The sequence below is a fragment of the Babylonia areolata genome, chromosome 29 (assembly GCF_041734735.1).
Source record: "Babylonia areolata isolate BAREFJ2019XMU chromosome 29, ASM4173473v1, whole genome shotgun sequence".
Classification (NCBI taxonomy): domain Eukaryota; kingdom Metazoa; phylum Mollusca; class Gastropoda; order Neogastropoda; family Buccinidae; genus Babylonia; species Babylonia areolata.
Genome location: NC_134904.1, coordinates 5,489,539 through 5,504,380, shown reverse-complemented (window position 1 = coordinate 5,504,380; position 14,842 = coordinate 5,489,539). Strand labels below are relative to the sequence as shown.

Genomic DNA, 14,842 nt, shown 5'->3' with positions numbered 1-14,842 from the left:
GTTTGTTTAATTGATAAAGTAGTAAGACTGACCGACACACGAGACAGAATGAAAGAAAGAGGGGCGTGTGGAGATGGACTGGATAGTGTTTGGGGAAGAGAGGACAGCACTTTGGAATAACTGGGTGTACCGTTTGTGTATCACTGGATGATCGAGCGTGCGAACGTGTGCCTGCATTCGTGTGAGAGAAAGGAGGATGCAAAACACTGTACGCTGGATAGGAATGTCGTATGACGACAAGCCTTTTCCATCCTATTCAGTCTATCTTTCGGCATTACATCCCACTTACAGATACCTCGTACAGTTGTCTTTCATTTATTTGTTTTTTTTAATCCAATGGAAATTCGGCCCAGATCGTTGCACATGTCGACTTCCGGTGACGTAATTCCTAATGTTTCCATGAGCGAAGAACGAGGAAAAGGGATGATACACAGCGTGACAGAACCGAATAATAACCTGCAACGAAGACCTCTGTGTGTGTGCACAGTGTAGCGGGGTGCACGAAAACGTCACTAAATTGTTCTGAACACGTTGAGCTAAAAACTTTTGCAACCCAGGAAATGGATTGTGTTTCAAACTGTGTATCTCTGTGCGCATGCTCATGAGGACGCCATTTTGTGATCGAAAGGAATTTGTGCAAGGTAGATTGTTATTTAAACATTTTTGACAGGCTTCCTTGCTGTTCTCTGAGAAATAGAGCTTTAGTGTATAACTTGCGAATATTCCCCTGCCACTTGCTGTCTCCAATGTTCCACTAATGTGTCTAACGTTTACAGTATGTCCTTTTTAGAAAAGCGAAAGAACTTGCCCTCAGCGTTTTCCTTGGTCACAAGAGGTCTAGATCAAAGTGACAACTTGCAGATGAACAAATGTTCCAAAATATGGATGGGGGTGGGTCATGCTTTGTGCTTAATTCGACAAAAGTCCACAGACTTGCCACACATGAGCCAAATAAAGAAACTGTCGTGTTTTTACATTGATGATTCACCGCAGAAAATCAATATTTTATGAATCAGTGAGATGAACATCTTTAGTCATTGAGATCTCTATTCTCAGTGTTATTCCTCAAACGAAAAGCTCACACGTTCATTTAAATACAAACAGTGTCACGACTATGATCGCTCTTCAGTTTGTATACATGGTGATTCATGATGATTTTGTGGTGGACGTAAAGAGAGGCAGATCAACGGGCCCAGATCAACAACGTACAGAGTTCTGGTAGTGTAACTGTAAGATCATGAAGATGTCATAATGAAAATTAAAGTGTGGAGTTAAATAGAACAGGAAATGATTCATTATTCGGAAAATATGTGCGTTTTCATTTTAAATGTATAATTGTCTTTTATAACTGAGTTTAAAGAAGGGTGCAGTGGCCAAATGTTTAGAGTGCTAGATTCTCACCTGAGTTTCCTTAGTTTGATCCCCGTTTTGGCACACCAGGTCAGCTGGTGGTTGAAGAGTGGAGATTTTTCTGATTCCCCAGGTAATATATTTGCAGACCTACTTGTGCCTGAATCTCCATTGTGTGTATATATGCATACAGAAGATCAAATATATACGATAAAGATCCTGCAATCCATGTCAGTGTGCAGTGGGCTATGGAAACAGGAAAACACCCAGCATGTCATCAACCTTGACAAAGTCATCAGCAAGTTAATGTTGGACATATAATGGAAAAAAGAACAAAACAGTTTGTCATATATCCAGAGTACAGTTTGTCATGTGTATATCCAAAGTACAGTTAAGGTCCAACGGATGGTGTTACGTTTGAATTTTGGTGCTAAATGCCTTAACTTAAGACTTAAGTATTATTAGTATTAATGTAATTTTAAAAGATTCATCTGACTTAACTTAAGACTTAAGTATTATTAGTATTAATGTAATTTTAAAAGATTCATCTTCAGTATTGCTGTATTCAAGGTACAGTATTTGTGTAAAAAAAAATGTCATCAGTTCTTGACAATTATTCTTCAATGATTCATGTAACCAGTATCCCACAGTTGTGCTTGAATTTGTAATAGAAGTCAGTACCAGCTTTTATTATTTTGTGAACCAGTTCAATATAAAATAATAGAAAAGCAGAAGTTTGCACTATTCATCTGCGAGCAAATTTTTCGATAATATGCAGTACACTGTCACATATGGATAATGATAATGAATATAAAATTATAAAGATGTACTGTACAAGCGCACAGATATGTGCCTGAGTAAAGTATTTTGCAGTGCATCTTAACACTCTCCTGCTAAATCGTTTATTGCATAATTCTCATTTCTGGTTTCGGTGCACAAGTTGCTCCTCTGAAAGACATTAGATTATTACGATTATCGAAGAGCTCTCATATTCATTTCCTGCTTTCTCTTGTTACATGTCCCCTCTCTTCCATCTTCCTTCACTTAGTTGGGTTGTTTTGTGTGTGTGTGTGTGTGGTTTTGGGTTTTTTTTTTTTTTTCAAGAGGAACTGTTTGTGATTAATGAGTGATAGTTGATACTTGTAATGTATGACAGTATGTGCTTTGCAAGTGATTTGTGTCATTTGCCTTTATTTCCTGAGACTAGCTTTGAGTGTACAGTAACATGAACTGAAGTGTGATGAACACTATAACAGTCAGCAGTTTCTTATTGGAACTGCAATGCTCCAGATCGATTGATGCTGGTGACAATGATTGAATGAGTATCCTAGCCATTTCCTTGTCAGGCTGGTGATAATATAGTTTGAATAACTTGGTAGATTGGTGATGCCCTTGTGCCTGAAGATGAAATTTGATAGAAATCAGTGAACATGGAATTTTCTTTTATGATGTTTGTTTACAAAACGCATTTTTTATTTATACTTTCAGATTGAAATTTGGTCTGTGAAAGCTTATGATACATTCAGGATTATTATCATGGGTTTCTGTCTAGTTTCACTTGTGGCTAAATTTCATGTAATTGTAGTCATAGTTATTAATATTGATTTATTAGTAAGTCTGTACATTGGATTGCAACTGAAACAACTCAATTGGATGTTCATCGATTCTGTATTTTGTTGCTGCATTTTCATCAGCTTCAGTTTGGTGTTTCTGTCATGTTTCATCTGCAGGATAGACAGTGAAGTAGGTCTGCAGAGTCTGAGTCATTGTGTTGGCAAGGCTCTCCGATCCAGGCACTGCTCAATGAACCAGGTTGGAGTCTCCCTTGTCAGCCAGGGGCCTGCACTACATCCCCGACATCCACCTGAGGTGGATCAGTTTGAGCTTTGTCTCAAAATTTAGATAAGGTGGGTTTGTTGCCCTTCACCCTTACACCTCCAGCTCTTTGTTCTCTTATCTGACTTTTGATCTGTCCATTTCACCTTTATTATCCATGGCATGTTTCTTGGTTCTGATATCCCTGCCTCAGAAGTATTGAATATGTTAATAAAACAGAACTTATAGGTAATTGAAAATATTTGAGACGGCATATGATTGTATCCAAGTTACAAAGGTTCTTTATTGATAAAAACAATAAGAATCTTTTTCGAACTTTTACCCAATCCAGACATAAGTTAACTGTTGTTGTTTTATTGTTGTTTTTGCTTTTTGTTGTCTTTAAGTTTGAAAGGAGGAATCAGATTGAGAGGATGCTAAAAACTGAAATGTTCTGCAAATGAGCAGGACAGTCTCAGTATCCCTGGAAACCCCCCCCCCATCCCATGTTTTTTTCCTTATAGAATTTTAGAAAAGATTTTTATCCATTATAATTTTCTTCCTTTCTGTTCTTTTCTTTCCTTTTTTTTTGTTTTGTTTTTTGTTTTGTTGTTGTTATTGTTTTGTGTGGGTTTTTTTGTTTGGTTTTTATTGTTGTTTTTTTTTGTTCATAATCCCCTTTTCCCCTTCCCCCCCATTTTCTTGTAATCTGTCTTCTTCCCTTTGGTATGTTCCAACATTTTCAAAGCAGTGCAAGGTTTAAAAAGATACACAATTGTTTCAAACACACTGAAAGAGAAAAGTCGGGTAAACACACATGCATTTTCTTTCTTGATAGAAGCTGATTTGTGTGTGTGTATATGTGTGTGTGTGTGTGTTTGCATAATAATTTTTCTCTTGTTGTTGGAATATATGATTGTGTTACAAATAGTCTTGTGTCATTTGCAGACACATCTGAAATCAGATCTGTGAAGATGAAAAATATGTTATGAATTGACCGTATTCCTGTTCTCGAAATTCAAAGGGTTCACTGCATTTATGCCTTGGTTTGCTGGCTGTGAATGCTGGGGAGAGAGCTGGCTGTGCTATAACTATAAGCAACATCATTTGATCTGCTGGCAGTGAAGGATGGGGAGAGAGCAAGCTGGGTTCTTATCTATTCAAGCAACATTTTGATTTGGAGGCAGTGGACATCAGGGAGAGAGCAGGTTTGGCTGTAAGCAACATGATTTGATTTGCATCCAGTGAATGTTGGGGAGAGAGCAGGTTTGGCTATAAGCAACATGATTTGATTTGCAGGCAGTGAATGTTGGAGAGAGAGCAGGTTTGGCTATATGCAACATGATTTGATTGGCAGCCAGTGAACATTGGGGAGAGAGCAGGTTTGGGTGTAAGCAACATGATTTGATTTGCAGGCAGTGGATGTTGGAGAGAGAGCAGGCTGGGCTGTATAAGTAGTATCATTCGATTTTCATGCAGTGAATGTTGTCGAGAGAGAGCAGGCTGGACTATGATGATACAAGCAACATGATTTGATTTGCAGACAGTGAACATTGGGGAGAGAGCAGGCTCGGCTATAGGCAAAATGATTCGATTTTCAGGCAGTGAATGTTTGGGAGAGAGCAGGCTTGGCTATAGGCAACATGATTTGATTTGCAGGCAGTGAACGCGGGGGAGAGAGTGAGCGGTTGCCATGCCGCTCCTTCCCAGGCCGGGCAACACCAAGGACCCCCAGGTGGCCGGCCTCTTCAACGGGGACGACCCCGAGAAGATCTACACAGACCTGCGGGAGATCGGCCATGGCAGTTTTGGGGCTGTCTACTTTGTGAGTAGTGGCCACTGTTTTCACAGCATCTTGAATATGATGATGTATATATCAAGGGTCCACACAGTCATAGAAGTCTGGAACAGTCTTGGGGGAAATGAGAGAACCATTTCCAAGGCTAGAAAAGTATTTGAAAAATATCGGGGTCTGGAAAAGTCATGGAATTGTAATAAAACCCTTGACGAGTATCAACAAAAAGTTTGGTACACTTAAAAAAAGAAAAAAAGAAGAAGAAAAAAGAAGAAAGAAAGAAATGATTGAAATTGAACATCAATATCAGGATATCTGCCTCTTTTATCAGTAGTATAGGAGATGAAATTTTGATACAGTGTGCCTGGTATTGAAAATTTTTAGTGTGGCATGGAAAGGTCTGGCAAAAGTAAATATTTTTGTTTGGTCACATCCGTGGGAACCTCAATATAATGGCATCAACAGCTGCCATATTGAATAATAATCAAAAAAGAAAAGAATTTTGTGTACTCCTGAAAATTCTTGAAAATTTTAGTTTATGTCACTTGATTTTGATGGTAAGGTTTTTGGGAAGGCATGAATGCATGTGGCAGATAATGTGCAGCAGTGATGTTAAAAGTGAACGTACTTTGTGTGCAGGCACGGCATGTGCAGACCAAGGAGGTGGTGGCCATCAAGAAGATGTCGTACAGTGGCAAGGGATCTCAGGATGTGAGTATCTTCTCCTCTTCCCTTTGCTTGGCTACCTATCTCTGGGATATGTGTGTGTGTGTGTGCTAGAGAGAGGGATTTTCAGCTGTGTGTTTGCACTGGTTTATTGCTTGATTTATAGCTGTGTGACAGTTGCCTATTTCTTGTATACCAGATGATTGTTCAGTTTCCTGTGTTTGAGAGCACTGCGCTATGTGATTTGGCGCAAGCATGCATACATTCTTTTCAGCACGCAGATACACACTCATACAGTGGGCGTGGAGAATGGGTGAGGGATTAAATAAGGGGTGTACAGTCATGCTGATATGGCTGAAAAAAGCTAGTTTGTGGAGGTGGATGGTCTCTAACAGTCTGTTGCACTGTGTGGACAGAAATGGCAGGACATCATCAAGGAGGTGCGCTTTCTGGGCCAGCTGAAGCACCGGCACACCATTGAGTACAAGGGCTGCTACATCAAGGAGCACACAGCATGGGTAAGGGCAGGCCTGTGTCTGTCTTTGAGACTGCACCTGGGTTCATGCAGGTTCTAAATGTTGATATAATTTGTAATTTAAAAAAAAAAATATATATATATATATATGTTGTAACTCCTCTCTCCCTCCTCTTCTACCTTATTTATTAGTTTATTTTTTAAATGACAATTTTCAGATGTGAAAATTGATACTTACAATAGGTCTGCAGTAACCAATATGTGTGACTAGACGTAAACAAAATTTCCCCGTTTACAAGGCGTGTAAGAGTTTTTGATTTGGGCTCTCTTTGTCGGGGGAAAAAAACAAAACAAAAAAAACCCACATGACCTGTCAGTGATTAGAAAAACTCAGCAAGAATATGTTCCACATCAGTTCCAGTTTAAAAGTTAAAATGATTACCAGAAAATTAGATAAACTTTTTGTTACTTTTTTGTTCATATTCTTACTCTCCCCTGCTCATTTCCCTATTGATCCTAGGTTCTTGTGTTTATGTCTGCCTGTCAGACTTTGCCTTTCTAACTGCCCGTCTGTCTTTCTTTCTGAATCTGTCTGTCATGTATCAGCAGAACGGTCTTCACTCAGTGGAAATATGTTCTGTTATTTTCTGTTGCAGCTGGTGATGGAATACTGCCTTGGCTCTGCCTCCGACATTGTGGAAGGTAAGGTTATGTTTTACTGTTCACAAGTTTCAGCTGTTTTTGGCATAGTTTGTGTGTGAGTGTGTGTGTGAGTCCAAAGGTGTGTGTAAGTTCGGTTATTTTGTGTGTGTGTGTGTGTGTGTGAATGCAGGGATTCATCTAGTGTAAGATGCTGGACCGATAGCTCTTAAAAATAACTGAAACGTTTTCAGTATGAACAGTTTTTTTCAGTTTTGCCAAATCTGACATGGCAGTCCACGTTTGTGTCCAAGATGCATCCAGTTGTCAGCTTTTATGGATTTAAAATCACCGATGAAATGGTTCCAGGTTAGTTTGTATGCAGCACATTGCCTACTCTTGATTCAAGGTGCAGTGTTTCTGTCGGCACTGTGACAGTGGCTTCCTCTACAAGGGAGCAAACTCTGATGGTCTGTTCCCTAACCATGCAGCTGAAGAAAAAAAACTGAAGTTGTTGCCTGGGCAGTGTATCAGTTGACACACAGACTGCTCAGCCTCTGACAGGTGGAGGTCGAGTAAACCAAGGCTTGGCTGTCCACCTATGGTCACACACACCAGGGAAAGTGAATAGTCACCTGAGCACAGCAGCCTGGACTGTAAATGTAAAGTCCTATCTTTACATCTGATCAAGCCAGTAAAATGAGGTTCTTGTAAGTTTCAGATTTGAACTCGTTAGTTAAAAGTGTACTTGATTTATTTCAGTTTCATAGAACTTGTTGGCGTGTTGTTGTTTTTTTCTTGTTTTTTTTTTTTCGTTTGTTTGTTTGTTGTTGTTTTTTAATTCAAATGAAAGTGTTCCTGAAAAGTGTGGGAATGTTTTTTTTCCCTGAATGTCTGGACACTTTATTCAACAGATTCCCAAAATGTCCCAAAAATGGTTTTCCTGAAGCTGATCTTTTGAATTTTCAGATGAAACCCCTTGAATGTTAGGGAGAGAGAAGGTAGGGGGAGTTGCTTTGCTGTCCTTTGAACAGTGAAAAACAGGCCGTATATAGAATAACTACTGCTGTATATACAAGCTTTCTGATTTGAAACTCTTGACACTCAAATGTGAGCAATAGATGATTTGAAGGAAATTAAAAGAGGGGGCAAGGTAAATCCCTTGACTAAGTTGAGTGACTGGTGGTGTGTATGTGTATGCTTTTGTGTGGTGTGTGTGTTTGGGCATATGTGTGTGTGTGTATGCATACTGTATGTTTGCTTGTGTGTGTGTGTGTGTGCAGTTCACAAGAAGCCCCTGAAGGAGGTGGAGATCTCAGCCATCTGTCAGGGGGCGCTGGAGGGACTTGTGTACCTGCACGACATGGGCAAGATCCATCGGGACGTCAAGGCCGGCAACATCCTGCTCACTGAGGATGGCACCGTCAAACTGGGTACGTTGGCACGCAGTTTTCTTCATTTCTTTCTCATCCATTTTGCTTTGTATGTAATTATAATCAATACTTATATGGTGTCTATCTTTGATCAGAGACTGAACTCCAAACTCCATGGTGTTTTTGTTTCATTTTGCTTTTTGTGTTATTATAATTGATACTTATATAGTGTGTATCTTTGGTCAGAGACCAAACTCCAAACCCTTTGTCATGGAGGTGTGAGCTTGCCAGTTTCATACTGAAGAATAGTAGGTAAAGATTTGTTGTTTTTCTTCTCTAGACGAGTAACGATGTGTACAGGTTGAGTGTGTTTTGTGTCTGAATCTATGCCAGCATTTGCACATGTTGTTTGGAGAGGTTTATGGATGTGTGTGGTTATTATATCAGCATAACCAGATCATTTTGTGTGTTCTGCATTTTTTGACACTTTTATTTGTTTGAATTAAACATTTCAAAAATATTGGTGGTTTTTAATGGAAATGTCAGTTACTATGTATATGTGGAAGCAGTTCAGTTGATAAAGTGAGTGATGAAAGTAGGAACACAAATGTGTTATGCAAATCAACTAAGACAGGAAACAGTACGCATGGATGATCACAGAGCTGTGCTAAAGCAAAATTTCAGCATGCATTGTTGTTTTTTTGTTTTGTTTGTTTGTATTTTTTGCCCTTTCCCTGAGTGTGATGTGTGCCGCATTGAGGTGTTGAGTGGTGGTCATTATAGATAATGGTGGACTGTTTCAGCGGACTTTGGTTCAGCATCGTTGATATGTCCGGCCAACTCTTTTGTGGGAACGCCATACTGGATGGCCCCTGAGGTGATTCTGGCCATGGATGAGGGGCAGTACGATGGGAAGGCTGACATCTGGTCCTTGGGTATCACTTGTATAGAACTGGGTACGTAAGTCTCTGTGTGTGTGTGTGTGTGTATGTCTGTTAGTCTGTCTCTGTCTCTCTGTGTGTCTGTCACTCTGTGTGTCTGTGTCTGTGAGTGAGTCTGTTGTGTGTGTGTGTGTTGGGTGTACATGTGTGTGCTTGAATTTGTGGGTCCATTATGGCAGGAAAGCAGACATCTGATCCTTGGAACATTACCTGTATTAGTGTGTTAGTATGACTGCTTTAAAGGAAAGGGGTGTTGGTGTTTTTACATTGGTAATTCGTGTATTGTGCATGAAAAAGAATTAGATATGTCAGTGTGGGTTGGGGTGTCAGTATCTGTAGCTGTAAAGTAATTCCTGTTTGAGGGCTGGATGTAAAACAGCAGTTATGCTTACTCCACTACCCATGTGAATTAAAAACTTGTTTCACTTTGTGAGGGGATGTGAAGAGGTTTTCTATATCTGTACATGTTTGCAAGAATGAACATTGCTGGATACCTGTCCTTCACAGAACCAGACGCTTCTCTCAGGGGAATTATCTGTCGTACCACACATTGTTCTCTCTGCTCTGTATATACACACTGGGACAACTGTATTCACTTTTGGACTGGCATCTGAAATGTCTTATTTCAGCGGAGAAGAAACCACCGTTATTCAACATGAACGCCATGAGTGCCCTGTACCATATAGCGCAGAACGACTCGCCATCTCTCTCCCATGGGGAATGGTCTGACGAGTTTCGCAATTTTGTCAACGACTGTCTGCGCAAGGTGTCTTCGGACCGGCCCACTGGCAGCGAGTGTCTTTCAGTGAGTGGTCTGTCTGTCTGTTTGTCTGTCTGTGTTGTGTCAGTGGTGATCAGAACTGGAGAGGAGGGAGAATTCACAAGGGATCAGTTTCACATGGCCAGTTCTTAGTAGAAATGCTGTTACTGAATTTGGATTTGTTTTGTTTTATTCTTGAAAATAGAAATGTCACTGCATAACAAAATATGTGGCCGTTCTGGGGGGAAAGGGGTGGGAAGAGGGGAGGAGGCACAGTTGATTTCTTCTGACATTCACAATGGGAGCTTTGGCATGCATGCACCAGCGTTATGTCAGAAATTTAGAAAAACCACAAAATGAATCTGTAAACCAACAAAATGTCGTTGAAGAGGAAAGCATGTGAGGACTGCACTGAAAATAATTAAAGCATTGACAAATAGGATGCATGCAGAATATCGCCTTGGCAAAATCAGCAGAAGTGTCATCTTTAGCTGTGACACAAGCTCAGAGCTACAAGAAAGAGTACTTTCAAATGTGGAATTGAGAACTGATGCTACCAATACTTTTGGTTTGGTTTGGTCAGGTTTTACAGAGGCTGCAAGTAGTACTTGATAGTCAGATTCTGGTGTTGTCACATCTTCTTTCGTGGGCTGCAACTCACACGTTCACTCGTATGTACACAAGTGGGCTTTTATGTGTATCACCGTTTTTACCCTGTCATGTAGGCAGCCATGCTCCATTTTCGGGGGTGTGCATGCAGGGTATGTTCTTGTTTCCATAACCCAACAAACACTGACATGGATTAACATGCGTATTTGATCTTCTGCTTTCGGTTACATCAGACCCCTGTGACGCTGTCTGTGTGTTGCAGCACCCGTTTGTGCGGAAGACGCGCCGTGCGGACGTGCTGGTGGAGCTGATCCTGCGCACCAAGGCGGCGGTACGCAAGCTGGACAATCTTCAGTACCGCCGCATGAAGAAGCTGATCATGAACGGCAGCTCTGCCACTGAGGAGGCCCTGCTGGAGGGGGTGGTGCCACACAGGCTGACACACCCACACCTCCAGACTGAAGGTAGGGGGAGACAGGACACACCCACACCTCCAGACTGAAGGTAGGGGGAGACAGGACACATCCACACCTCCAGACTGAAGGTAGAGGGAGACAGGACACACCCACACCTCCAGACTGAAGGTAGAGGGAGACAGGACACACCCACACCTCCAGACTGAAGGTAGGGGGAGACAGGACACACCCACACCTCCAGACTGAAGGTAGAGGGAGACAGGACACACCCACACCTCCAGACTGAAGGTAGGAGGAGACAGGACACACCCACACCTCCAGACTGAAGGTAGAGGGAGACAGGACACACCCACACCTCCAGACTGAAGGTAGAGGGAGACAGGACACACCCACACCTCCAGACTGAAGGTAGAGGAGACAGGACACACCCACACCTCCAGACTGAAGGTAGAGGGAGACAGGACACACCCACACCTCCAGACTGAAGGTAGGGGGAGACAGGACACACCCACACCTCCAGACTGAAGGTAGGGGGAGACAGGACACACCCACACCTCCAGACTGAAGGTAGAGGGAGACAGGACACACTCCACACCTCCAGACTGAAGGTAGAGGGAGACAGGACACACCCACACCTCCAGACTGAAGGTAGAGGGAGACAGGACACACCCACACCTCCAGACTGAAGGTAGAGGGAGACAGGACACATCCACACCTACAGACTGAAGGTAGGGGGAGACAGGACACACCCACACCTACAGACTGAAGGTAGGGGGAGACAGGACACACCACACCTCCAGACTGAAGGTAGGGGGAGACAGGACACATCCACACCTACAGACTGAAGGTAGAGGGAGACAGGACACACCCACACCTACAGACTGAAGGTAGGGGGAGACAGGACACATCCACACCTACAGACTGAAGGTAGAGGGAGACAGGACACATCCACACCTACAGACTGAAGGTAGAGGGAGACAGGACACATCCACACCTACAGACTGAAGGTAGGGGGAGACAGGACACATCCACACCTCCAGACTGAAGGTAGGGGGGGGAACAGGACACACCCACACTTCCAGACTGAAGGTAGGGGGAGACAGGACACATCCACACCTCCAGACTGAAGGTAGGGGGAGACAGGACACATCCACACCTCCAGACTGAAGGTAGGGGGAGACGGGACACACCCACACCTACAGACTGAAGGTAGGGGGAGACAGGACACACCCACACCTCCAGACTGGAGGTGGGGGGTGGTGGTTCTAGTGGACACACCCACACCTGCTGACTGAAGGTAGGGGGAGACAGGGGGTGGTGGTTCTGATGGACACACCAACACCACAGAATAAAGGAGGGGGAAGACAGGGAGGGGTTGCAGGGGGGGGGGGGGGGTTGAGGGGGGGGGATATGGTGATGGTTGCCTGGTGGATGCCTCTTGTTGATACTTATTTTGTGCCTGTCTTTACCCAGAAGCCAAGTTCTTAAGCCCTTCACAAACACTGACATTTTCTTGCCTCACCCTATTCCAGTTTCAGTTTCTCAAGGAGGCATTATTGTGCTAGAACAAATCCATATACACTACACCACATCTATTAGGCAGATGCCTGACCAACAGTATAAGCCAACACACCTGGGGCGTGGGCCTTTGGTGCATGTGTATGTATTTGTGTACCTATCTGAGTGGATTTCTTCTGAATTTTTGCCAGAGGATGACACTTTCATTGCGATGGGTTCTTTTTCAGTGTGCCAAGTGCATGCTCCGCACCAGACCTTGGTTTATCTGAATGACTAGTTTGATTTTTTTTTTTAATCAAATTTGGTGAGAAAAGGGAATAGAACCCAGACCCTCACACATACCCTGTAACTGGAAGTGACTTAACCACTGTGCACCCCACTTCTTCCCCCCCCCCCCCCCCCAGTGATAGCAGACGAGGAGATCTCTGTGGGTGACGACACGTCCTCTCAGGATGACGATCAGCTGGACAGCAAGTCTGGCAGCCTGGCCAGCCAGCACTCGGCCAACTACGCCAGCAGCCAGTCCAGCCTCACCGCCAACCAGCAGGACGATGTCCTGCCCCCAACCATCCTGCAGCGAGACCGCAGCGTGAGTAGTAGCTGTAGTTGCAGTAGAAGTAGTGGGAGGGCAAAGTGGGTCAGGGATGTGGAGAGTGGCTGTGTTAGGATGGGGGTCGGGGGGGGGGGGGGGGGGGTGATGTTTGTGTGGGAAGAGCAGGACGATACTTGCCTCTCCCGTAGCATTCTGCAATGAGACTGCAGCGTGAGCAGCAGCTGCAGTTGTAGTACTACATGGTGGGGTAAAGTGGGTCACTGATGTAGGGATGTGGGGGGTGGCTGTGTTAGGATGGGGTGGGGGGGGTGATATTTGTGTGGGTGTGGAAGGAGCAGGAAGATGCTTGCTTCTACCTTACCATCCTGCAACGAGACTGCAGTGTGAGTTGCAGCTGCAGTAGTGGTGGGCGAAAAGTGGGTCGGTGATGTAGGGATGTTGAGGGTGGCTGTGTTTGGAGGAAGGGGAGGGGATGATTGTTGTGTGGGTGTGGGAGGAGCAGGATGATGCTTGCCTCTATCATACCATCCTGCAACAAGATTGCAGTGTGAATAGCAGCTGTAGTTGTAGTAGTGGTGGGGGAAAGTGGGTCGCTGATGTAGGGATTTGGAAGGTGGCTGTGTAAGGAGGAAGGGGAGGGGATGATTGTTGTGTGGGTGTGGGAGGGGCAGGATGATGCTTGCCTCACCCTTTGCATTCTGCTAGGAGACTGCAACATGAGTTGCTGTATCTCGTGACAAAAAAGGAAAAAATATAAAGTACATACATATGACAAGATACGGTAGCCTGAACGTGGAAGAAACTTGACAAATGGGAGACTCTAGAACAGTGATTGCAGTGTGTGTGGAGACAGTGATGGCAGTGTGTGTGGAGGAGGGCTTGGGGTGAGGGGGAAAGCACACCGTTGACCGGGTAACTGAAGGGTTGTCATGGTGATTGTTGTTCTCCCACAGCCTCCGCTGTCGGCCCACCTGCATAATATGATTCAGGTAACTGTCGGCATGCTGCATGGACAGTGCCCCTCCCTCCACCACCCCCTTTATCTCCTCCTCCTCCTCCTCCCCCCTTCACCCCTTTTTGTTTCAACTAACCTCATCCTCCCTCTTACAAAGCCCCACCCATCACCCAACCAAAAGTTTTTTGTTTTGTTTCTTTATGTGAACGTAACAAACACAGACACGCACACAGAGGATTTAGTGTAGAATGATACAGTTTGGAGACGATCGGAATTGGGTGTCATCTACACTGTTGAGTCTTTGTGAGGTGATGCTCCACAGGATTCTGAAAGCACACACAGGTTTTAGGAGATGTGCAACAGGTTTGTGTGTGGTTCTGGGTAGTTCAGTGTCTTTTGGATTATCTTAATTTCTTTGGGAACTTATGTGTTTGCTGAAACGTTCTCAGCATGAAATCTGTCATTGTAATTTTTTTCTTCTTTTTTTTTTTAAATCACAGTACGCCTGATACTATATGACTTTTTTTTTTTTTTTTTTTTTTTTTTTTTTTAAGCATAAATGTGTAGTACATCCACAAGCAAAATAATTCCTTTTCTTTCTTTCTTTTCTTTTAACATTGTTTTTAGATTCCTTTATTACCAGCACTCATTGAAACCACAGACTCATGTTAGTCGCTACGTGATATGCCCTCAAAGTTTGACAAAAGCCCAAGTTTGGCGCAGACTTTTGTGGAAACCAGGGAAGCATGATTCCATTCTGTGTCAGGCTTGTGTATCGTCGTGATTCTGTGCTTAGGCGGTGAAGAATCAGTTGTGGTTATGAGCATCTTTTTACCAGAAATGTTTGTGTTTTGTTTGATTTTTTCCCCACCCCTCCTCTCTTGGGATGGTTGAAGGATTGGCCGTGCCTGTCATCTCGGAGCGGTTCCTACAGCCCCCATTCTTGGAAGGTTCAGGTATTCTTCACTCACTGCTTG

General features: G+C 43.5%; 1 protein-coding gene across 2 annotated transcripts in view; it reads left to right on the top strand.

Annotated features, from left to right (window-relative positions):
- Positions 1–423: 423 nt before the first annotated feature.
- The window catches only part of LOC143274818 (serine/threonine-protein kinase TAO3-like), a 42,187-nt gene continuing 27,768 nt past the window's right edge, over positions 424–14,842 (top strand). The window contains exons 1-13 of one of the 2 annotated variants that reach the window (XM_076578747.1): positions 424–641; positions 3,081–3,257; positions 4,825–4,990; positions 5,600–5,671; positions 6,043–6,144; positions 6,758–6,803; positions 8,024–8,173; positions 8,917–9,069; positions 9,684–9,859; positions 10,686–10,887; positions 12,762–12,946; positions 13,864–13,899; positions 14,762–14,821. In XM_076578747.1, coding sequence (XP_076434862.1) covers positions 4,859–4,990; positions 5,600–5,671; positions 6,043–6,144; positions 6,758–6,803; positions 8,024–8,173; positions 8,917–9,069; positions 9,684–9,859; positions 10,686–10,887; positions 12,762–12,946; positions 13,864–13,899; positions 14,762–14,821 — 1,314 coding nt within the window. In that variant the 5' untranslated portion in view covers positions 424–641; positions 3,081–3,257; positions 4,825–4,858. The remainder of the gene's footprint in view (positions 642–3,080; positions 3,258–4,824; positions 4,991–5,599; positions 5,672–6,042; positions 6,145–6,757; positions 6,804–8,023; positions 8,174–8,916; positions 9,070–9,683; positions 9,860–10,685; positions 10,888–12,761; positions 12,947–13,863; positions 13,900–14,761; positions 14,822–14,842) is intronic. The other variant, XM_076578748.1, reaches the window with a different exon arrangement.